Raw genomic sequence first — 26,083 nt, 5'->3', positions numbered from 1 at the left:
CAGCCTCTGTAGGGAGATCCACATGGCAGTCGATATGCTCTGGCTGCTTTGGTCCAGCCCACCAAAGCATGAGGGAATTTTCTCCTCTGATGTGGCGATGTGTCAGGAGGACTCCATCTGTGTCTGACTCGTCTCCACTTTCAGTAGGTTCTGGAAATTTACGTTGACCTGATGCTGAGGCCAGCAAGGGCATATGAGGGTGCAAACTATAAAAGAAATCAAAACAGACATTGACATAGAGTTTGACACAGCAATCTGATATAGGTAAAATGAATATAGTCAAGAGCAGTCACACCCCCCTTAACATAAGACGGTTCATATATTGTTTAAAATGTTCAGTCGAACATAGTTAAATTTATGGACCACTAAGGGCCCAACCCTAACATGGTTACATCAATCACAATGCAATAAACCAGACTGGTGTAGGCAAAAGACCATCACAAAGAATGTGGACTTACACACTGTCAATTCCTCACAACAGATCACTTTAACACACACATTGGAGTTCACGATGAAAACTTCACACGAAGATAGAGAGAATATGCAAAGTTTATGTAGACAATAGCTAGACTGGGATTATAACCCAGTCTCCTGGAGTTGGGTAACAGCAGTGTAGAATATTGTGCCATCTAAATACAACTCAAATGTGCTACACATTAAAAATGACAAGGCTTATAATTCATCTCAACACATACAGAATTTCACAATAGAATTTACGTTCTCAGAAATAACTTGAGTATCTTATTGTATGTGATTGATATAAAAGCAGATGAATGAAAGAAAAGTGTTTTAAGTATGGGTAAATATAAGAAAAAATATATATATAAATTTGGATTTTTTTCATTTTTAACTATGTATGTTAATTACTGTATTTAAAAATATATAAAACACAGTTAGGTTGTAATTATACACCTACTCACATTCAGAGCTCAGAACTGAAATTATTTATTGAATATAGAGCAATGGAATACAGAAAAAGCAAAGCAGGCAGCATTTGGATAAAAAAAGTAAAAAATTGAAGTTAATAATAGTGGTTCACCTTACTGGAAAATAAATATGACAATTTGTTTATATCTACATATGCATTTCCTGCTCTAAAAGGTGTCACAAAAATATCTGTATCAAACTGGAGTTAAAATATAGTCCTTACATATTTCTATGAAAAATTGTTTACTCATTTTGTGAATTTTTGTATACACTATATGTGCCATTGAATATTACCAGATCTTCTTTCTGATTCTAATAATAGGCACATGGAAATGAATGGAATAGAAAAAAATGGTATTTGTTTAATAAAGGATAGTAGTAACATAGGATGACATTTTAAATAAGTAGTATAAGCCTAGTGTGGAGAAAACTAGAATTTACAGTAGATAGCAGAAATAGGAAACACATTATAAATTAATTTCAGAATGTCTGATAGTTTTTTGCAGTTACAGTTCTTTACTATTTACTTAGACAACTCAAAAAAACTTGACATTTTCACAAGAATTATAAACTGAAAGAAGAGGTGAATATGTGTCATGCAACATGGAAATAAGCAGTGCTCGGAGGATAAAAAAAGCTTGCAGCTTATAACAAAGCTGGAATGTACACCCTTGTAAATTTCATAATATAATGTTGGTACTGCTTAAATTAGGGGCTGGAAGCAAAGGCACTCAATGGCCTCATATACTTAAATATTGTTTAAACTATTTATTAACTACTTCCTTAGGATTTTAAACAAATCAAAAAAGAACACTGATAACTTGAAAACTGGCAGAAAATTAAAAGATGCTTGAATATTCTTTTTATTAACTACAGATTTAATTATAAAGTACTTTTTTGCAATTTCACACTTTGTTAATACACGTTGCTATCCCTGCCTCCAAACACACTAAAAAGTGTTTATTAGCTGTCACACCGACATCTTGATTACAAAACAATATAATCTTCCATGTCGAATGAGACCATGAACTTGTCATTTGAAATGATGATGGAATAATTATCTGTTCAGTATAACCGACTATACTTTCTTAGAAGGTTGGGGTCCTTCAAAATCTGCAATGAGATGCTGCAGATGTTCTACCAGACGGTTGTGGCGAGTGCCCTCTTTTACACGGTGATGTGCTGGGGAGGCAGCATAAAGATGAAGGACGCCTCACGCCTGGACAAACATGTTAAGAAGGCAGGCTCTATTGTAGAAATAAAGTTGGACAGTTTAACATCTGTAGCTGAGCGACGGGCATTAAGCAAACTCCTGTCAATCATGAAGAATCCACTGAACAGTGTCATCTCCAGTTAGAGGAGTAGCTTCAGTGACAGACTTTTGTCACTGTCTTGCTCCACTGACAGACTGAGGAGATCGTTCCTCCCCCACACTATGCGACTCTTCAATTCCACCCAGGGAAGTAAATGCTAACATTACTCAAAGTTATTGTCTGTTTTTACATGCATTTTTATTACTCTTTAATATAATATTGTTTTTTGTATCAGTATACTGCTGCTGGACTATGTTAATTTCCCCTTGGGATTAATAAAGTATCTATCTATCTATCTAACTAACCTTCAACTTCATATGTGGGTTAGAAAATTTATTGATGGATATACAGATGAACTTTATAATATTTTTGTACAGTTCCAGATGTTGTTTTTTTTTTTCTTTCTGTTTAACATTGGTCTAGCTGAAGCCATAGGAAAGAGAAGGACAGGATCAAGCCAAGTAGTGAGGAAAGAACAAGAAGAACATAATGCATTATTTCCATACTTTAATGTCTTTATTTTAATGCTTTACATGATCTTAAACTGCATGGCTACTGGTTTAACTTCAAAGTTTCTCATTACTAATGTAAAAGGTCATATTCTACTCACTGCCCTACCTGATTCCATTAATGCAGTCTTTCTGTGCATCAAACTGAAGTGCTGGCTGTAAGACCGATTCCTTGTCTCCAGGCTGCTGAAGTAAAGTATCCCAAACATAAATGGCACCTTTGGTATTACCAGTGAGTAAATAACGCCCTGTCCTGAAGAAAAATAGAAAAAGCAGCTGAAATGAAGTACACAAAGCATACTTTTGAGAAAGGAAAAAAAAAAAAATATATATATATATATATATACACACACACACACAATGGTCTGTATATGTTGATAGAAAAGGATTATAGAGAATTTAGACAGCATTATTCTTTTTAAAACTACTAAAAACATCTGTAGAATTGGAAGGTCATTACTTGGGAAAAAATAAAACAGTGAAACAGTACTTTGTTTTATTCGGCTCAAGAATTAACTTACACATCAAGGTCAAAGTACATTCTCTGGTTGGTAGTGACTGTCCTCTGCATTGAAAAAAGTACCTTCCCAGGTTCTCGCAGGTCCCAGCACAGAATTTCAGGATCCTCAAATGAGACAAGAAAAAAACAAACAAAACATAACAATGAAGTAATAAATAAAATGTGAACTAAACAGAACATATGAATGAAAATGGAATGTTTACTTAAACTTTAGTAAGCATATAATCTCTCTCCCTATATATATATATATATATACCCTCAGACTTGATACCAGACACCAGGTAAAAGTCCAAAAGTTGACTATTTTTAGAAAACAGTGTACAAAGCACCCTCCTCTCCACAATACTCATAACCAATAATAAAAACTAATCAATAAACAATCCAACTCCCATACGCGTTGACACCCTGCCACCCAGCTCAGCTCAACGTCTGGGATCTCTCACAGTCCTTTTATAGTCCGTGACCCGGATGCGCTTCTGAACCCCTGTCCATGTGACTTCTTAGCACTTCCGGGTCAGATCAAGTGTCTTCTTTGCATCCTGGAAGTACGTCATTCCTTCCTCCTGTTGCTCTGACGAAGATGTACTTCTGGATTATAGGGCATGTAACAGTCCTTGGGCCTCCCTGCAGTGTCCTCTAGGGGACCCTGTGGTATCCAGCAGGTCTGTGGATGAAAACTCCATTGTCCATAATTCCCTGCTGGCATTCAGGGCACCTCCATGCTGCAGGGAAAGCTCCACCCGGCGGCCTGGGGGTATTGCCGGGATGACTGGCCAGCCATAATCCACAATACACACACACACACACACACACACAGTCATATGAAAAAGTTTGGGAACCTCCCTGTCATCTTGCATAATAATTTACTCTATTTTCAAAAAAAAAAAAAGGTAACAGTGGTATTAGGGAATCCATTCAGTAATTGGAAGCCCAGGATTCCCAGGCATTTTTCATTCCCGGGAATGAAACTGTGTAATGGAAGGATTTTTCTAAAGAAAGGGGGGGATCAAGAGAGCAGATGGGCGTTGGTCGCTTCAGCGCGAAACCCAGCTGCACTACTAATGTTTTGGGAGAAACAGCCGGGAATGTTCTAAAGATACAGCCAAGGCTATGTAAGGAGTTGTTTTTCACTTCGAGAGGCTTTTTTCACATGTAAGCATATTACTGTGTCTTCTGGTATCAGGCACTAGTCTCAAGGCCGAGTAGAAGGAAAAAGCGCCGTGTCCCGTGGAAGGAGGGGTTGTGAGAAACTGATCACTTCTGCATGCACTGCTTCCACGTAGACCGCTTTTGGGCAAGGACACCTAATTAGTATATAAGGGAAGGTTCCGCCCTCAGTTTCTTTGGAGGCTCCACCGTGGGGACAGCGCGCTCCGCCCAGTATTTGAAAGGCAAATGAGTTGGTCCTCTGACAAGACTGACAAGCGGGCCCCCTCAGTCTACTGGTCTGGGATGATGGCTCTGTGCCTTTTTATATGTCTGTAAGTATTGTTTTGTTTTGTATGTCTGCATTATATGTGTTTGATTATTATAGTTGATTAAGTAAATAAAATAGAAGTATTGGACCTCTTCTCTCTGATTCTTTGCCTACTTATGTTCTAATCCCTTGAACCATTTTCCCAAATCAAAACATTTTGGCGTAGTCGCATGATTTTGGGGAATCTGGTAAAATATTGAACTATTGAGTGAGGCAAAAAGAAATCAGAGATGTCTAAGAAAAGGATAAAACCCTGGCACGGCTCCTTTACCTCTTCCGGCTGGGAGGAAGCGGTATGGGAAGACTGCGCTAGAGAATTGAGGCGTGGGGGATTAGCACAATATTGGCAAAGTTTAGGCCCCCCAACACCAGTGAATGTACTAGCCGCACTTAAGAAATGTCAAGTGTCTGCAAAGGAACCCATAACGGGCTTGCAGACGCGGGGGTGGGTTTTGCTAACTGCGGTTAAGAATCTGGACGGCTTGGTAGACGAAAAAGAAAGGGACTTGGTGGGTGCGTTAGGGCGGGCCTCGATGGCCGAATCCCAGGTAGCTGTATTATTGCCGCGGGTACAGCGGGCCGAGGAGATGACGGAAAAGGTAGCCTTATGCATAGCCAAGACGAATGCGAAAAAGATATTATATAAAGAAGTTAGATGAGGAGGCAAGCCAGATAAATACCTGGCTAAAAATTTGCGAGCAGCTAGCAGTACACGTAGCAATGTATAAAGAGAATGCCATATAGATTAAGCAACGATCGCTCAGTGTTAAAGTGTGTGGTGGCGCAGTAGTTAGCACTTATGCTATGATTCGAGTTTATTTGTGATTTATGTTGAAGCTTACATGTTGTTTGTTTTGAGTTAATATTCTAAATGACAGTTTAGTCTTTTTGACGAGAGTGCCGTCTTGCTGTAGTATCGAACCGCGTGATTTCTTGATAGTTGGATTTGCCCTAATTGTCGCAGGAATGGATCGCCACGGAAGCAATTCCTCGTTGTCGCTGAGTCATTTCGCCAATGGAGTCTCCTTGATCTAGAAACCAGCGCCGTTTCGAGCTGAGTAGAATCGTGTTAGAGTTAACATCCGCTAACGTCATGAGAGGCTGTTTTATATTATAGTCTGATAAGTAAAACAGCCTTCAGAAAAATGTAGGAGGATAGCACCAAAAAGAAAAATTAAGCAATAGGAAAATGTTTGAGTATATATATTTGTGTGCAAATATGTATATATCTGTACTTATATTTGTGGGGAAAGAATAACAAGCGTTGAGAAGAATATAATGTGCGAAAAAGAAAAAGTGCACTGTATTTAACTTCAAAGGTACCTGGCGCTAATGTCTGTGTATATGAATATGTTTGTGCTGAACTTATTCAATGTGTGTGCCTGTATACTATGTGTATGCCTGAGCATTAATTGTTCTCTGTGTGTGTGTAAATATGTTTGTGCTAAAAATGTGTGAGCGTGCCTGTTATTTGTTCCGTGGGTGCGTGCGTGTGTTTGGGAGTAAGAAAGCAAAAACATGGAGACTTCTGGGTAATGTAGTTCAATTATGATTTGCTGAAGCTGCCGTGTGCATATAAACTTCCAGAGCTCCGAGTAAATATGGGTTAAAATAAATGTGAGTATGAGTAACATTTGATAAAATGAAAAATGCATTCACTTTTAATAATAAGTGATAATAAGTGACAAAACTGAGGTAAAGTTGAATGTGTTAAAACAATAGTTTGGGTGATTTTGTGTATGTTATATAGTGTATTAAAGGGATCCCTATGCGTGTATGTTAAATAAGTTTCAGTGTGTTTAAAAGTATGTGTAAAAACATGTGGTGTTGTTTGCAAGAATGAAACAGTTAATATTATTATGTGTAGGAATGTGAATGTAAATGCTGAAATTAAAAGAGCTCTTAATTCTAAATTAGAAAAGATATGAACAGATGGTGTAAAAAGGTCTCCAGACTAAGCATATTATATGAGCACCCCTTTTATTTGAGTACTGGCCAGACTCTGATAAAAGGGAGGATTTTAATTAAAATGAGTAAATTTCGATTGAAGGAGACATTCGTTTAGCAAAATGAAGCTGAAGAAAAAACAGGGGATAAGGAGGGTGAACTAAGAGAAAAACAGACTGTGCTCTTTGGAGTCAACATTCTGAAAAACGTGTAATAAAACATCTGGAAGATAACAATGAAAGAATGTGCAAGATCAACTGTCTTTGACAGAAGGTTATGGGGAAAAGAAAATCAGTGTATATAATTGAAGTAGATTTAAAGTATTTTCTTAGTTTGAGATTCTGGGAAAAAATTACCTGATAAAGAAGTGGGTTCTTCATTCTAAATATGGGTAGAAATGTGCAAAATTCTTAGAGGGTCTTATAGTAAATAAATAAAGGCACATTTTTCATTATAGGGCATTCTAATATATTGATTTCTTTCCTCATTTCATTTGTGTGTAATATTGACATGTTTGTGTGAAATACAGTAGAATACTGGTATCACAACAAAACTAATGGAAGGTTCACTTTTATATTTTTTGATGCATTAATGAAATATTGAATGAGACATTTTATTAAGATCCAAATGTAATGTGGTATTTTAATAATTAGTAATAAAAAGAAAGAAAGAAATATTACTTAGGATACATGTATAGAAACTTTAAAAATGAACATCTTGTGTAAAAAGAAAAATGTTTTTAGGACTTTGCATAACTGAACAATGGTTTGTGATTAGATACATGGGGGAAGAAGTGTGGAGCCTAACTTTTTTGTTATTTAATGTCACCAAGGAAAAGATTAAGAATTTACCCGTCTAGATTGTGGATTTCTTTCTTGACTCTGCTTGATATGTTATGTTTAATTTTGTTTAAATTTTACATTTTGAAACCAGTTTAAATCTTGGAACAAATGCAGATAATTTGAATATTATGTCAATATTATTGGGACCAATTTTTTAATGATTTATTATTGAGTACTTTTCCTTTTGTAATACATTGATTGACTTTATTTTAATAATGACTTGGGACATGTTTTTTTAATTGAGTGGAAATTGCAACCGCAGCCAAACTGGAAACAGCTATAAAGGGGGACTTGAACTTTGTGCTTATCAATTTAAACTTTTACTCTGACTGTTTAAAGACAAATTGACTTAGACAAGCACAGACTGGATTGAACTGACCGTTTGTTTCACTGCTAGCAATATTTTTAATAGGGGTACCCCCAACGAAACAGATCTGACATCTTATGACATATTGTTTTTTGGATCCATAAGTAGCTACCAATGAAGAATTAATATGCTGACTATTTAAATGAGCGTTTTTAAGTCTTTACATCTGCAGGTGAAAGCTGTTTTTTCCTAGTGCATCGTAGATGACAGCATTTGAAGTTGAACCAGAGATTGGGCTGTGATAAAGGTCTGCAGATAAACTAATTATCTGACTCCAAGGAGAACCCAGCCATACCAAAGAGGGAATCAAGTCATGAATCAGGCCATCGATCAGCTGACTACTGGACAACGCACTTCGATTCCAGTTCCAGACATCATGGATACCTGCTGCCAAGAGCTCAACTATGCTGGTGATGTTTGAGCCCAAAAGATCATCGTGGATTCCGAATCATAGATGACATCTGCCTACTTGGGTCCTTTTTGCTTGGGATGTTGGACCCCAACACCTGCTTTGGTCCTTATTAGAGAAGAAAATCTGTCACACTTTTACTCTGCAGGGCTCAATGTTCTTGCTGGAGCCTGCTTTGACTGTCCACTTGTTTGACAAATAGCAACATCTTTGAAATTAAAAGTATTTGAACCGTGAAGTATGAAAGATATAGAAGGGAAAGCTAATTATTTGTAAACAAAGCAGAATATAGGGATTCCTAAATAATATGTATTTAATGAATGTTTGTATTAATGGGAATACTATATAATTTGTATTTTTAGATAAATGTTTTGATATGCCTTCTGATATTTTGTATGAGATAATAAGTCACCTTTAAGGACCAATGATTTGGTTATTTGTAAAGTTAATCAGAATTGAATCTAATCTAACATAAGGGATCTATTAGAGATTGTTAAGTGATTGTCATTGAAGGGACAATGCACTATTACTAGTCAGGGTCAGTCCAGTTTAGATATTCTAGGTTATTGATTGTAGTGTTATAGCAAATAATGTAGAGCTTTACATTTAGGTACATTTAATTAATTGAAAAGAATAATAGTAAGCATATGGGATGACACACATGACTAGTATTTTGGGGATAAGGGACACATACTATAGGTCAGGACATCTATAGCTTTTAGAAGAGGATAAAACAGTTTAGGCTAGCATGTTGATGGTGATACAGGTCAAATGATTAACATCATGGCTTGATGAGTATATATGTTATGGAAATCAGTGAAATGAAGTAATAATTTGGCCCATAGGAGATGGAGTGTCTTATACATACAGTGGTGAGTGTGTGGTCTGTGAATTAAAAAGCCCAGATGAAGTTTGAAGATCTCTGCAGATATGAATCTTTAATAAGAAGCTTGGGTATAACCCTTGAAATTGAAATGAATGTGACCTCAAAAATGACCCAGTGATTTGCATTTTGGAAGGTAGTGCCGACATCTTCCGAAGGGAGGATTGACACCTACTGTCCACAAAATGGCTGCATTAATGTGATAAAGGTGGCTTAAGATTGAGACCACAGCTGGGTGTATATTTGATAAATGAGTGTGTTAAGATGTGAGCATGGTGAGGTGTGTAAGGACTTTATCTCCGATTATCATTGTGCACAGCGGTGGCAACCTAAAACTGGGAACTTTTGAGTTATTTAAGATAAATATTTATGCCATCTGTATCATCACCAATAATATTAATTAGTATTAGCTTTATTTGAACCTGGGTATCATGGGGGTTCATGTTAGTGAAGCAGAAATTACTCTCTTAATAGTATGTTGTTGCTTATTACTAGTTTCCTAATTAGTTATTGCTAGAGTTGCTGTCAAACAGGTGTGCACCCAATTTCTTGAACCATGGACACCTTCAGTTAAAGATTTTTATTCTTTTCTTGATGACAATGTGGATGATGAAATACCAAATCAAAAGAAACTCCTTGGGTGAAGTGCTAGTAACCGCTCCCCAGGGAGGTGACCCTCTACGGTGCGCAAAGTACCTGGGTTGAAGAAAAATTGTAATTTCACTGGAAAAATATTTCTCCAAGTGAAGAAAAAACATTTATTATGGACAATTGTTTTATTATTATTGCTTTAATGACTATATTTAGCTGTTATGTATTTTGTGCTTTACGAATAATTGCAATCAGAACAAGAAGGGCAAGAGCGCAAAACCCAGCTGCACTACTAATGTTTTGGGAGAAACAGCCGGGAATGTTCTAAAGATACAGCCAAGGCTATGTAAGGAGTTGTTTTTCACATCGAGAGGCTTTTTTCACATGTAAGCATATTACTGTGTCTTCTGGTATCAGGCACTAGTCTCAAGGCCGAGTAGAAGGAAAAAGCGCCGTGTCCCGTGGAAGGAGGGGGTGTGAGAAACTGATCACTTCTGCATGCACTGCTTCCACGTAGACCGCTTTTGGGCAAGGACACCTAATTAGTATATAAGGGACGGTTCCGCCCTCAGTTTCTTTGGAGGCTCAACCGTGGGGACAGCACGCACCGCCCGGTATTTGAAAGGCAAATGAGTTGGTCCTCTGACAAGACTGACAAGCGGGCCCCCTCAGTCTACTGGTCTGGGATGATGGCTCTGTGTCTTTTTATATGTCTGTAAGCATTGCTTTGTTTTGTATGTCTGCATTATATGTGTTTGATTATTATAGTTAAGTAAATAAAATAGAAGCATTGGACCTCTTCTCTCTGATTCTTTGCCTGCTTATGTTCTAATCCCTTGAACCATTTTCCCAAATCAAAACAAACTGCTGTAATTCCCGGGAAACCGGAAACAGCCAAGCTAACATATATAGGGTGTAAAAGTGTAAAAATCGATCAAGAAATAAGAGAGTTATAGTTGAAAATAATTAAGTGGCACGGTTTTTTGTCCCAAGTGTGTTGCTGATTAATTCCGTCAACAACAGACCAGCATACTGAGTACAGTGGACTGGTAGGAGTCTGCACTCTGCAGCTCACGAATGCCGGGACGGGGCACACTTCATTGACGTCTGTCAGACAACAGCTTTGAACAGCAACTTGAAATTGCAACGCGTCGGTCTGTTGCATCCACATTATCTGTGCCAAGAAACTTGCCATCACAGAATGATGACAAGAAACTGGATGCATCAGTAAAAGCTGAAATGGTGGGGTTTCAGAGCAACGACAAGCACAGGTGTTGTTTAGAACAAGTGTATCAGTATCTGATGATTGTGCCGCCTACTTCAATGGAGGCACAGCGTGCTTTCTCAGCACCTGGCGTACTCTGCATGAAGGTGCGCTCTCGCCTGGACAACCGCACGCTGGACACGTTGTGCTTTCTATACTCTTATTACCGCAACTAACTAGATACATGTACTTATATGCCAGCATGAACTGCTTGTAGATAAGGTTAGTCTTTTATTGGTGTCAACATATTGCAGTATTTTATTAAAAGAAAGTGTCGGTCATTCTAAAACTATTCACATGTGAGATGCCCATGCACTGTGTCATCCCCGGGAGCCCGGGATTCCCAAATTCCTGCGAATGGATAAATCCATACAGGAATGGATTCCCTAAGTGGTATGTCTTTCATTTCCTAGGAACATCTGAGTACTGGGGTGTTTTCCAAACAAAGATTTTTAGTAAAGCAGTATTTAGTTGTTTGAAATTAAATCAAATGTGAAAAACTGGCTGTGCAAAAATTTGGGTCCTCTTGCAATTTTGCCGATTTGAATGCATGTAACTGCTCAATACTGATTACTTGCAACACCAAATTGGTTGGATTAGCTTGTTAAGCCTTGAACTTCATAGACAGGTGTGTCCAATCATGTGAAAATGTATTTAAGGTGGTCAATTGCAAGTTGTGCCTTCTTTTGACTCTCCTCTGAAGAGTGACAGCATGGGATCCTCAAAGCAACTCTCAAAAGATCTGAAAACAAAGATTGTTCAGTATCATGGTTTAGGGGAAGGCTACAAAAAGAGCTATCACAGAGGTTTAAACTGTCAGTTTCAACTGCAAGGAATGTAATCAGGAAATGGAAGGCCACAGGCACAGTTGCTGTTAAACCCAGGTCTGGCAGGCCAAGAAAAGTACAGGAGCGGCATATGCGTAGGTGCAAGAACATCTTGCTGCAGATGGTGTATCTGTACATCATTCTACAATTCAGTGCAATTTGCACAAAGAACATCTGTATGGCAGGGTGATGAGAAAGAAGTCCTTTCTGCAATCACAACACAGAGTCACTTCTTGTATTCAAATGCTCATTTAGACAAGCCAGATTCATTTTGGAAGAAAGTGTTCAAGCAATTGATGTTTACTTTGAGTGTAATGACCAATTTTACGTATTAACCACCTTTCTCGAGCTAAAGGGGCATTTTAAGAATATTTTTGATTTGTTGGTTTTATATATATAATACAGACAGGTAAAATTGTACATAAGTCATTGATTAAAAAAAATGAACTTGAAAGGCTGTGGTTTATTGAGGAAGTGGATTCTCCTCCCTTTTTTATTCTATTTATTTATTTTTCCTACTATTAAAGTTTTACATTGTTGGCCCAACTCTCTTTCTCATGGGTGGGGGTCGATTTGATTCCGACCTAGTTTTGTAAAATTTGACTTGCTTGTATGGGATGTTGTTTGATTTTAATAAATTGAATAAAATGTTAAAAAAAATAAATAAAAACAGAAAAGAAAATTTTATTGAAAATGCATGAAATACTCCAATAACTTTAATTGTTTCAATGGTTTTAAAATAACCAATAATCTTTACCTTTCTTCCCCCAGTATATAGAAGGTTACCATCAGGAGCGAAGATCACATGTGTGACGCCACCTTGGTGACCCTGCAAAACCGCAATTGGAATGCCTTCTTCTCGAGAGTACAGTCCCACTGTCTTTGAGTAGGAGCCACAGGCATAGATGTCCTGTGCATGGCTGAATGCGATGCAAGAGATGATTCCATTTTGCCCCTGCTTCTTCACTAAATACAGAAAATAACAAATAAAAGTTTTTTTAAGATCAGGTAATGATGAACCTCTATATAACTTCATATACAGTAATACCTTCCAGTAGGAATTATATTCCATTTATTTTTAAATACAGTACACATAAAAATGTAAAGTTTTTAACTGTTTTCTCCAAAAATTGACTTAACACTTTAATTCAGTATTGTTACATGACCTTAGTACCCTCCTTAGTATTATGTTTATTCCTGGAAAAACTAGTTTAATTTTAATAAGAAAAAATATTGTGTAACAGAAATATGTAAATACCAAAATGTCAAAAATACAGCAGGAAAAGTATGTCTAGTGTCCACAGCTGTAAGGATGCAAATCTAGTCCATGTCCTGAGTGTGATAAGTTTTGAATGAGTTCTCAAAGCACAGTTCTATTTTGGACAATAAAAGTATATTTCTTTGCAAATTTTTCATACAATACTTTTTCTGTCACTTGCATATGAAATAGTAGAATGTCTTACCTATGTGATCGATGCACCCGTAGTATTACTGTGGACTATTATTGTACAAAGCTTAGTAACTTCCACATTTTCACTGATACAATTGATAGCTGCTGCATTGTGAACACTGCTCCTGGGACAACTTTCTTGTCCTTCTGCTTGATACAATTATTTTTCCTTTCCTTTTTGTCACCCACCTACATGCACCACAGTGAACCTTCAGGTGAACAAAGTCACCAGGCAAACCATGATGGTCCGGTTGTAAAGTGCCGTATGCTTCAGTTTCACTGTCTATGTCAACGTCTGATGACCAATTCACACTGTCATCACTATCATTTGATTGAACTAACAGCTCAACAGTTTCATTCTGTTCTAAAACTGGCATATTAGTCTCTCATTTATATGTCACTTTGTTTTGGTTGAAGGATCTGCCCCACTAATGCATATTGACGAGTTAACTTACAGGGATAAAACACACAGAAACATTGATTGTTTTTGCAGCAAAATGCTATTTTATCCAGTAGATGGCAGCAGAATACTGTCCTTAGCATTAATAACATGACACTACACTGAATTATATCAGTTAAATTCAGAGGTACATTAGGAGTTAACTATTTACAGAAAATTCTACGCTCAAGGGAGTCTAGGACTTAATGTCAAGGAGGTTAAAGGTTAAAAAAGGTATGGTGTGATTCGCTTTATTTTAGCCCTTAGATCAACAAAATGTGAATACAGTCCGGAAAAGTGAACTTTTCATATCATTGCAAGTACAACACAACTACTGAATATGAAGACTTACGAAATGCAAACGAGATGCAGCTACTTTTCCTATAAAAGCTCACCAGTGTTAAAACACTTCAGTATGAGTGGGATTAAATTGCAGGCTGACACAAAAGTGCAAAATACATAAAATTTACAGGAAACATAAAAATATACATCTTTATTTTGCACACTGAAAACTCATATTTAGACAAAAATACTTTGTCAAAACACATTGTTGATATAATGTGGTCTTTTCCATTTTCAAAGCCAATTATGATTAACATTTATTCATTTACCAACATGTTATTACCAGGCCAACAAAATACCTTTCTAATAAAAGACTGATCTTGTTCAGCTTGAGGAATACATTTTTAACAGAAAATTCTGAGAACATGTAATGTTAACAACTGAAAAACAGGTAATTAAACTGTAAAGAAATAATGAAGCAATTCTTAGTTATGGAGAAATATAACATGCAATCATATACAACCTTGCTTCAAAAACAAAATATCAAAGAAGCTAAAGAATACTCATATACAGCAAAAAAGGTTACTTTTGCAATGAGTCAAAATCCCACTATAAACTTTAATCTATCTTTGAAGTTCAAGTGGCTTCATTGTTATACCATCCACACAAAGTATTGCAGCATGCAGTGGTATGAAATAATGTTCCCCTGGACTGTGGTGCAAACTATACATAAACACAAGACAAGTGTAAGACAGGTAAAGAAGTCTACTATGTTAAAAATAGATAAATATTAGAATAAACCACTATTTAAATATAAGTTGAATTTAAATGAAAACATTCTTATTCATAGGCAAATACTGATATTTGACTGTAAATTTTGTTTTTACCTGTCTAATGTCAGTAACTTGTTACTCCTGAAACACTAAGCTGCTGTAGTTTAGTATTTTGCATGTGACAGTTTGTATCATTTATAAAATGAACAGGTGTTTCTACCACACTCCTCTGTTTTTTGGTTCATGGGCGTAGAATTGTGCGATATGTATCATCTACGATCATATCTTAATTGTTTTAACAATATGAGAGCTGAAATTATCGAATAAGTCACTCACTTTGTAAAAAACAATCAAAAACACACATTGAGTGTCCATGCATTCACTGTCTCATGCAACCTAACAGGATAGACTACTGTACATGTGCAAAGTGAGCTCATAGGTGTGCATAGTCAGCGCACCACAAGTTAAGCTAGACTTAGTTAATCCTAAAAATGAACAATCAAACAGCGCCAGGTGATAAAAACAACCTCTCAATTTAAATTGTTGGACTTAATTGCAAGATGTGGATCATCCTCACGTGCATGGAGTTAATTTGGCTTTGAAAAGACTAATGGTGTTCTAAACACAGCAATCTGTAAATTATGTAAGAAATTGGTTGCTGTTAAAGACAGCTCATCAACTAACTTGTTTCACCATCTGTGAGTTAACCACTGCACTGAATATGAAGAATATGAAAAGCTTCAACTGTCAGCTGTCCACAACAGGTCTAAATCACCCAAGGTACAAGCATAAAAACACACTCAGCAAAATTTAGCAGAATCATTCTGCAAAAAAAAAAAACATACAACAAGAAAAGCAACAGATGACATGACATAGCAAACCATCACAAATAACTTTTTAAATGATATGGTGCCAGTTCAAGCTGTTGAGAGGGATGGCTTCAAACAACGTTTGAATACTTTACACCCAAGATACACACTGTTTGGCAAAAAATATTTCAATCAAACTGCTCTGCCTAAATTATATCATTTATGTTGTCAAACCCCAATGCATAAATTACAGAAGGTTTCAAATTTTTCCACAACAACGGATTTACGGTTAAGCTGAACATCTGAGCCATACCTCTCCTTGATGGTGAATCTCATTGATGAAACCTGGCAACTGCAAAGCTGCAGTTTGCGAACAACTTACAGTACTTTCCAGGAGCCCACACAGATGACATAACTGCGCAAGGTCTGAAAGATGTGCTGGCATCATGGTCACTGCAAGAAGACCGCATGGTTTGCATGACCAGAGAGCAGGGCTAACATTGGCCGTGCTCTACTAATTAACAACTAGAAAAGGCTCCCTTGTTTTGGACATACGCTGCATATTGGCATTGGTGAGTAATTTGGCTTCCTCTGTAAAATGGAATTTAAGTGAAACTGATCTGTTCAAATGAAATATTAATTTGATCGAACAAATTATGTAATTCATTTGAATGGATTATTTTTGTTTCCATAAGAAGCATATACTTATTGGGCACATTTTACTTTGCAAGCTGTCGTGGCCGAGGTTCCTCAATCAATCAATCAACATTTATTTATATAGCAAATTTTCATACAAAAAAAATGTAGCTCAAAGTGCTTTACAAAATGAAGAATAGAAAAATAGAAGGCACAATAAAAAATAAGCATAAGTCAACATTAATTAACATAGAATAAGTAAGGTCCGATGGCCAGGGTGGACAGAAAAAACAAACAAATAAAAAACTCCAAAGGCTGGAGAAAAATAATAAAATCTGTAGGGATTCCAGACCAAGAGACCGCCCAGTCCCCACTCGCAAAGATCCCCGCCTCCTTTTCCCCATTCCAACCCACCCTGATGGCTGAAGAACCTGTAGCAGATGACACAAGAGAGGGAGCAAAAAATGGAAAAAAAAAAAAGTCTTTTGACAGCTATTACAAAAAATAAAAAATACAGCAATTCAGAAAAGGCAATGAAGAGCTACTTGATGAAATCTGAGATGGACAGTGATGTAAATCCACTTGCGTGGTAGAAAGAAGCAGTACACTTCCCAAACTGGGGAAACTTGCAAAAAAAAGTGCCTGTGCATCCATGCCTCATGCACCCCTTCTGAGAGGGCTTTCAGCACCTGAGACAATGTTGTAACATGCAACCATGCTGCTCTGAAACCAGATGCTATGGACAGACTAGTGTTTCTGTCACACAACTTGAACTTTCCTCAGTAGAATTTTACAATTGTTTTATTATTTCTGATATCTTTGAGGAATATTGGACAGAACCCGAAGTTACTAATTTGTTTAAAAATGTTATAGGTCTTTGTGTAATATATGAAAGACCTTGTTTACAAATGCTATAGTTTTTTTTTCCATGTGTGGTATTTGATAGAACTTTGAATTGCTACACTGTAGTACAGTAGGTTCTATTTTTGTTCTTGCTTGTATGCCACACAATTCACCTTACAGCAGAGCGGTTTATGTTTATTCAGACTGTATTGTACATGCCCTGTAGCTCAATTATGATATTTCATTTCCTTTGGAAATATCTTGTTTACAATAAGGGTAACTGTCTGTTTGAAATACTCTCATTATTAATAATTTTATTAGTCTTTGTGTAATTTTTCTGTAAATTGTGTAGGCCACTTTGAAATGGCTTACTCATACTCGTATTGTTTGATCTCTGTAATGCTTTGACTGGTGATTTAATATTTTTGTGTTATTTTACTTCAGTTTTAAGTGAATAAATAAGACCTGTTTTCCCTAACTGTTTCCATTAATCTCGTTAGTAAGCTACAATTAATATCCTATTAACAAGACCAAGCCAGAACAATAAGGCTTTTACAATCAAGTTTTTAAAGGATGGAAAAATCTAATTATTGTTATCATCAAAGACCCAGAAAATATCAAGACGCAATTTTTTACCAATATCGCGCACCCCTAAATGGGTGGGCATACCATCAACATTAATAACTTGCCCAGCACCCTAAAAGTATAATTTTCCTCCTAATCCTGTTCTGTTTCACACTTAAACTTGAGATCCCTGATTTGTTGTTGTTTTATATTAAAACTGTTAAGCATTCATGGCAGCAAACAACAGCTGGTTTTCTTTCTCATTAAACATAATTGGAAAAAGTGACACATTTCTGCTTTTTCCTTTTATTATCAGAACAGCTTTAGAATCAAACTTTTAAAAAGGAATTTCCGCATTTTAACCTCGTTTGAATATGTTCTGATTCATTTTACAAGTATTTGAACCCTAACTTTTGCATAATTTGTAAGCCTTATAGTGTGCTATGCTAAATCACACTATTGAAGCAAAAACAAGTTAGTTTGAAACTGTTACTTAGCTATAATGCTAAGTTGTACTCTTCATGGTCCCTTCTCCAAACATAATTTTATTAGCTAATCTAAATTTGAAGACTTTTTCTTTAAACTAACATATTCCCAGACGAAATCATATCTAAGAACAAAGTTGACGATGGTCTAAGATTACCTATGGTTGGCCTTTTTTCACACTCTCGCCCAGGGCGGGAAGTTTCGAAGATGCGTACCATCTTGTCAAAGCCACAGAAAAGCTGGGTTCCATCAGGAGAGAAACAGAGCGAATGTGCAGCAGTCAATTCATCCTACAGACCACAATTGTAAATATTATGAAATAATGTCAGACAAAAAAAACTAAGAAATATCCTTGAAAGGTTTATGAACACTGTAAAATAATAAACATCTAAAATATTATAGAAAATATTACTGTGCTGTACTGTGTATTCAACAGCTGATAGCCTTTAAGCTTTCCAATGACACAATCATACTTTAGCATAGCATAAAATGTGGACCTACAGTATATCCTAATAGCTAGCAACAGATAAAGCAGTCATTTTTAAAACACACATGAACCAGTTGTAATAAACAAATCTTTTTTTTTTTTTTTTTAATTAAAATTTTGAAGATTAAAAGGTTAATTAGGAGGTTGCTTACCAAATGGTTATATGGACGAAATGTTGCTCTGACGTCACCATAGAAAGCATCCCATAGATGGATAGGATTGTCTCGACTGCTGCTTGCAATGCTGACAGAGAGTGACAAAGACACAAGAATGAGCAGAAAAATATATTACATACAAGCAGAAGCATGATAAGCAGGAAGTGAATGAGAAACTGGAAAAATGTGATGCAAATATATCAAAAAAAGACTTTAATATACAACTTATGGTACAAAATGTAGTCACTCCTATAGAAAAAATAGCATAAACAAACTAATTCAATCAAAAAAGGGAGGTTAGAAACTAGTTTTATACTATCTTTGAGTGTGGTGGTATTTTAATGTGTCTCATACAGTATTTCCACCACCTTCTTTGCTTACTGTTTGAACTAATATTATTTGGATACAAGCAATTTGAAATTTTGCTGCTTGTTGGTAAATATTGCTACATAAACATCTAAACTACTAAATATTCTTATATTTATTTATTATCCACACTAGTAAGAAATTTATACTGGGTAGGGAACGATTTCAAATATAATACATATACAACTGGGTGCTGCTCTAATGGTGAACAGCAACAGGTCTGTTTGTCTCTGTCTTTGACTACCTTTTTATGTGCTGCAATTAACTGTTCAAATTTTGAATAAAGATAAAGCTAGATATTTATCACTCAAGGTGTTATGGAATCTTTTTTTTTTTTTGGTTTTTATTACTTTAGGCATACTTTTTCACTTCAGTTGCAATCATCCTTATTCGCCTTATATTCAACCTGACTGAAATCAGTACAGCTGGGAGTGCCTGCTAGAAATGGAACCTGCCCAATACAGGCGCAGTACCAACATAACTGCTTCAGACTTTCTCTCTTTGAAGAGACAATGTGACTTTTATCAAGGCAATAACAGGATGACATGTAAACAAGGCAGATGCAGAGTTGCTCACTTGAGGCCAAGGAGGCAACAGGTAAGGCAACACAAATTCCTCTTCCAACAGGAATGCCTGTGAATGTGCAGTCTTTACCTAATAAACTGTATGAACTACAAGCTAACACTCATTTTCAGTGCAACTACAGAGAAGTTTGTACTATGACTCTGACAAAGACATGTTTCTTTGTGTCAATAATTTACATAGAACTCATGATTGATGTCTTTAAGACACATTTGAGATAAGATCAAGAAGCACTGCCCAAGGTAAAAAGCACAGCAGCGGAGTCTGCCTTCTCGCATATTGAATGCTGGTATAAAACAATAACAACTGATACGTGGTGTGGCTTTCTATTTCCTCCAGACCATTTGCCTAGAGAATTTGCTACCCATCAACTGCAAACAAAAATACTTTTAATGTAGTACAAAGTTTGTTCTCACTATCCCGAGATGCACCACATTTTGTACTTAGAGACTTTAATCACTGTAATCTGAACACATCTTTAACAACCTTCTATCAATATGGATCCTGCCCAAAAAGTAACAATACAACTCTTAATCCTCGTTGCAGGACAAGGCAGCTTACAATTTCATGGTCAAATCTCCACTAGACGTCTCCAATATGGTTTGATTCTCCCCATTTACAAAACAGCCTTGAAAGCAGAAAAAGTACACAAACAGATACTGAAGCACTGGAGTGAAGAGTCTATTCAAAATATTCAAGGATGCTTTCAGTGTACAGATTATGATCTGTTTAAGGATACAAGCACTGATTTAGACAATGCTTCTGATGTTATCAGCAGCTATATTATTTTTTATGAAGACATGCTTATTACAACTAAAAGTATACAGGTCTATACTAACAAAAAACTCTGGGTCAAAAATTCTCTATCATCATTAGTATATAAAAAGAATAATACTAATGTGGCACATGCTGCACCGAGGGAATTAAAACTAGTTATTAAAAAGGCAACACTTGATAATAAGAAAAAAGATTAAACTGAATTGTCTATACAAAATTTGAGCACAGGCACAGAAACACTGGCTGGATATCAATAGTCAAAAATAAATAACCATTTTAGTTTTTCTGATATTAACTCTTACTTAAAAGGTTTCCTCAAAAGGATGTAGAGAATATTTTTAGACAAAAAATATACAAAGAAAGTCCAGGACCAGACCATCATAGTGGAAGGCTTTTGAAGTCTTGCGCTGAGTGGCTCAGTTCCATTATTAACTTTATTTTAGGTAGTCATGAGGCCAGCAGAAGGTTCCAAAACTGTGAAAACAAACTACAGTAAATACAGTAGCTAAAAAGTAAAACCTTAAATGTTATGTGATGCGAGACTAGTAGTCCTGAAATCACTTGAAAAATGTATAAACAGCAAGCTAAAAGAGAAAACTCAAGGTTTATTAGATCCATGTCAGTTTGCCCAACAGTCTAATAAAGGGAAGAAGTGTGCCATTGTCACATTGCTTTATTTGTTATATAGCCAGCTGGAGGGCATCATGACTTATCCAAGGTTCCTGTTTGTAGACTTCCCATCAGCTTTTAACACCATAGAGCCCCAACAAGTTGCAGGAAGACTTAAAATTTTTAATTTAGACTTCAAATTTGCTCATAAACATTACAAAAGCTAAGGAACAAATAATCACTTTTAAAAGAAACACCATTCAAGAAAAATCACCAAAGACCAGGCATTGAAGATTGTTGACAGTTATAAATATCTGAGGACAATCGTAGACTCAAAATTCAATTTTAGTGAAAGTACTGAAACCATCTGTTAAAAGTAACAGTTGCACCTCTAAGCTGAGTGTCGGTAACATGTTTTATCTAATATTTCATAATAAATATCACGCTATCTGCTCCATTTATTTTTACCAAGTTTACAGTTGCTGACTGCATTCTTGGTGATATGTTTTTAATGTTATGTTGTGATGTCTTTGTAAAACATGCTGACAAACTAAATTTCCCTTTTGGGACAATAAAATTAAATTGAACTGAACTGCATGTAAAGAAACAAGCCAGTTACTTAAAAATGATTAGTAGCTTACATAGCGAATTGGCTTAGAATGTACAGACCACATTAGTGTAACTTGATATAGATGTGGGGTTGTAAATCCCAAGAAATGATAATAAGACTCAAGCATCTGCCACCAAATGGAGTGTGAATGGCATGTCTGTTAATATATTTGTGTTTAATCATATATACTGTACGCTAAGAAAGCAAAGGGACCAGATCTTCACTGTATAAAATAAACCACTGTCAAGTAAAATTATTGCCAACAAACTTCCAGTCATATATTGCTGTGATAATTTTCAGATAGAACTCTATGCTTGCTTTCACATTTCCAGTTCCCACCTCCACATTTATTTGCTTTAATATGACAAATGATATATATTATTTCCCAATTACACCAAAGAGTAAATTTTCTATATTTTTACAAGGATGAAAAGCCAATTGCCATTTTCAGGACATGCCCTAACCACAGACATCACAGGAACTATTTAATCACTTGCTGACTTAAAAAAAAGTAACATTAAAATAAATAATTTAACGGAGTGAAAGTTTTGATACCACAAATCCCCACATTAATCTTCCAAATCTGCTTACATCCCGTACAATATACAAATCAGTGTTTTCCCTGAATTTGACATCAGCCATGGTTGGTTTTGTTTTTTCCCTCTCTTCCTTTTGCAAGTAAACACTAGTACCAAAAACCTTCAATTATACGCTGGTGGCAACACTCTGGACTAAATCACTTTGATTTACATGAAAATACAAGCTGGTGTACCTGACACTGCCTAAGGTGAAATAGTGCTGGTGTGGTCAATAAATAAATACTACGAGGGGAAAAAGTTTTACCCCAAAAAATTACACTGACCAAATCCACCATTGGGAGTAGTTTTGCATACCTCTGATAAATCCCAAAAATGCATTCTAGGGGTACTTCTGTGCAAAAGTACAGGTGTGTTACTGCATAAAGTTCCCCAAACTGAAACAGTTTTAAAAAAAAAAAACAAAAAAAAAAACAAAACAGCTATTGTCTTCCCCTGTAATCTGTATACAATATGGTGGATTAAAGTTCAATGGTGTAGATTTGCATACCAGGGAAACACACAAACACACATTCATCTATATATTTTAGAAAGCAGATATCTGCCACAAAGCAAAAGTAACCAAGATGAAAGTTCTCAAGAGCATAATAAATTTCTAAAATGTCTTTACTTTTGCTTTGTCAGGCTGAACAGTGTTTAAAGCAGATGATTGTAGTTCAGCTCTGAAAAGAATTAAAGGCAAGTAGTGAAACATTTTACTTTAAAAATGCAGATTAAATTCAGCAATGCACACAAACCAACAGCTTTACATCAAACACAGACGGCTGCACTAACAGATCACAACACTATGAATGAAAACACAAGACATCATGGAAGGAGGCTCCTGAAAACCAAGATGGTCATTATTAAAAGAATACACAATAACATGGATCAATGGCTAATTAAAGGGGTTCAGTTTGTATCAGTAACAAAGTGTTATAAAGACACAATGGTTTTCTTTATATGAGAAAAGATAGAGAACATGGTACAGGAGCAGAGAGCATTACTGCCTCATACCACTAGGACACCTGTTCAGTTTTCACCTGGTGACCCCTACTGTGATGAATTAACATGCTTTCAATTTGTTTAAATTGGTTTGCTCTGGGCATGTGATTTCTTCCAATAACACAAAGACACAGTTAAGAATCTAGCAAATATAATTTTTACAAAGCAGCCGAAAGAAGAAGTGAGCATAGTGATATTGAGGGGCTACAGACACAACAGATATTCATAACTTGGACAAGCAGGTTCAGATAAATCAATAGATACATAACAAGCAATACAAGCTCCAGCCTCATTGGGCCACATGTTTTGGGCGTGCACCAAATTAACATTATTTTGGGCCAAACTCTTTAAATGTTTTTCAGAGAGCCTTGGTGTCACAATCTCTTCTAACCCATTAACAACTGGGTTTGGTGTACTTCCAGATGGGCTTAAAGTGGAGAAGGACAAACAAACTGTAATTTCTTTTACTTCACTACTGGCACATAGACTTATCTTGCTCAACTGGAAGAATCACCATTTTTAAGTCGGGGGAAACTGAAGTTACATTTTACTTGAAATTGGAAAAAGTCAAATTCTCACTTAGAAGGTCTGTGCAAAACTTTTTTAAAACCTGGCAGGATCTAATCAATAACATTTTAGGATAAGTATTTAAATTGAGGAAGCGGATTCTCATCCCTTTTTTATTCTATTTGTTTATTTTTCATACTCAAAGTTTTACTCTGTTGGCCCAGCTTTCTTTCTCATGGGTGGGTGTTGATTTGAACTTAGTTTTATAAAATTTGACTTGCTTGTATGGAATGTTGTTTGATTTTAATAAACTCAATAAAATGTTAAAAAAAAACCACACACACACACACACAAGCAATACGTAAATCATCTTCCAGAAGAACTCACAAGCATGTTCCTGGATCCAAGGAAGTCATGAGTGGATACCAGCAATAGTCATAAATTGTATCCCCTTCAGTCATCCGCAACACTGCATTCTATGAGAGAGAGAAAGGCAGATTATGAAAGAATGGCAGATATGTTTTATCATCAACAAGAGATTAAAATGTTGAGAAAGAGAATGAAATGTTAATGACTTTTAAAACAAGATTGTCAAGAAAGAAGAAAACACTTACAAAATGTAAAAAAGCGATGCACTAAATGTTTAATTTAATACAGTTGATGCATTTGTCTCAATAAATGTTACCATAACAAATTAATATCCTAAAAATATTAGGTCTACTAATAAAACAGTTGGAATCAAAGGGTGATGACATTGACCATTTCAATCAATGTTTCAATACAGGAAACACAAGATTTACCCATTCATTTTTGAATATACAAAAACAATTGACAAAAGACAGAAAGTTGAAAAGAGTGTTGACCATGCAGCTTTTTTGGAACTCTTGACTATGCCATAAACCTATATTAATTGATTTCACTATTACAGTGTGATAAAAATTGTATTTCTCTTTCATTTGTATATCATCTTTTCTGATATATAATCTTGTGCTTGGATGATGGATGGTAATCCCTACCTTCTTATTTTTAGCTATTGCCTTTTTTACAAACTTAGTTTGTAGGTTTCAAAAATGCCTCTATTAAACATTTTACAATCAATTTTTTCTCTTTTTGTTGGGATGGCTCAACTGATACAAAATGCTATTTTCTGATAATGTTTTTTGATACACTGCTAATTATGAAACGCACATTATCTGTTTAAATTAACTCAGTATCTATTATGTAAAAAGAAACTGAATTGTTGTCTAAGAATAAGCAACATAATCATTTACTAAATAACTCATTTTTTATATTATATAATATGCAAGTTATGACATGCTTACAGTAAATTTATTCTTACAAAGCAATATTCATTCAAGACATGCTCAAAGATTTACCAATAAAATAGAATACCCATCCATCGTTTCCATAGATAAGCAAATACATTTAAATATACTGTATAATAAAAGAAAGAGCAATACATATTACAATAAACTGCCTCATGTGGCGACTATGTTTACACTGAAAATGGTATGTTAATTCGGTTTCTGATGCAAGTCTTTTCCATTAGATATACCATCTTGCTTTGAACCACTCACTTTACATTTAAATATTGAATAATCCAACAAATACATAAGCTTTACATGCAACTAAATTAAATTTTTTTTTGCCAAATATCAAAGCAAACCTGAATTACTTGGGCAACAGTGATGTGGCTGACAATAAGGTATCTATCAAACCTTCTAATTTTATGTCATCTATAAACGTAATAACTTTTGACTTTTTTTGATCTATATACCTTAATTTAAAACATCAACCTTCAGTATTTGAAGAAGCCAATGTTTATATTCGAATTTAGAACAGGACCTTTATAGTATAATCCATTATCTTTAATGGTATAGCATATTCTTCTCTTCTTTTCCCATGTGGGACTTCAAAATCTTGCCAGTACTGATACAACTGTAATGTGTTTAAAGATTGGACTAACTTGTCCAGAAAACAAATACCTAGTTTTACAAAAAGAAAAGTTCAAATGAAAAGCTGAACTCAATTAAGAATACGCACCATTTCTGGACGACCCTCCCAATCCTGGCTGTACATTTCAGGAAGTAGATTATAGAGGCGCAAGACATTGTCGGCACTGTTTGTTAAAATGCAGGAGCCATCTGGTGCCCTACAATAGTCAAAAAAAAGCTTAGTTTTCTGAAAACTATCAAATATTTCCAAATATAGAACAAAAAAACAAAGAACTGTACTAGAGTTCCTCTGAAAAT

The 26,083-nt window shown here is 35.7% G+C and overlaps 1 protein-coding gene across 1 annotated transcript in view; it reads right to left on the bottom strand.

The window, feature by feature from the left end:
• The window catches only part of wrap53 (WD repeat containing, antisense to TP53), a 51,473-nt gene that overhangs the window by 7,651 nt on the left and 17,739 nt on the right, over positions 1-26,083 (bottom strand). The window contains exons 4-11 of the mRNA XM_039749645.1: positions 25,875-25,983; positions 24,219-24,307; positions 18,798-18,888; positions 18,316-18,448; positions 12,634-12,842; positions 3,271-3,374; positions 2,859-3,002; positions 5-206 (exon numbers count right to left, since the gene is read on the bottom strand). Coding sequence (XP_039605579.1) covers positions 5-206; positions 2,859-3,002; positions 3,271-3,374; positions 12,634-12,842; positions 18,316-18,448; positions 18,798-18,888; positions 24,219-24,307; positions 25,875-25,983 — 1,081 coding nt within the window. The remainder of the gene's footprint in view (positions 1-4; positions 207-2,858; positions 3,003-3,270; positions 3,375-12,633; positions 12,843-18,315; positions 18,449-18,797; positions 18,889-24,218; positions 24,308-25,874; positions 25,984-26,083) is intronic.

This window comes from Polypterus senegalus, chromosome 3, assembly GCF_016835505.1.
Source record: "Polypterus senegalus isolate Bchr_013 chromosome 3, ASM1683550v1, whole genome shotgun sequence".
In the NCBI taxonomy this organism is placed as follows: Eukaryota; Metazoa; Chordata; class Cladistia; order Polypteriformes; family Polypteridae; genus Polypterus; species Polypterus senegalus.
Note: the sequence above shows the minus strand (reverse complement) of the source record. Positions and strands in the feature narration are given on the sequence as shown.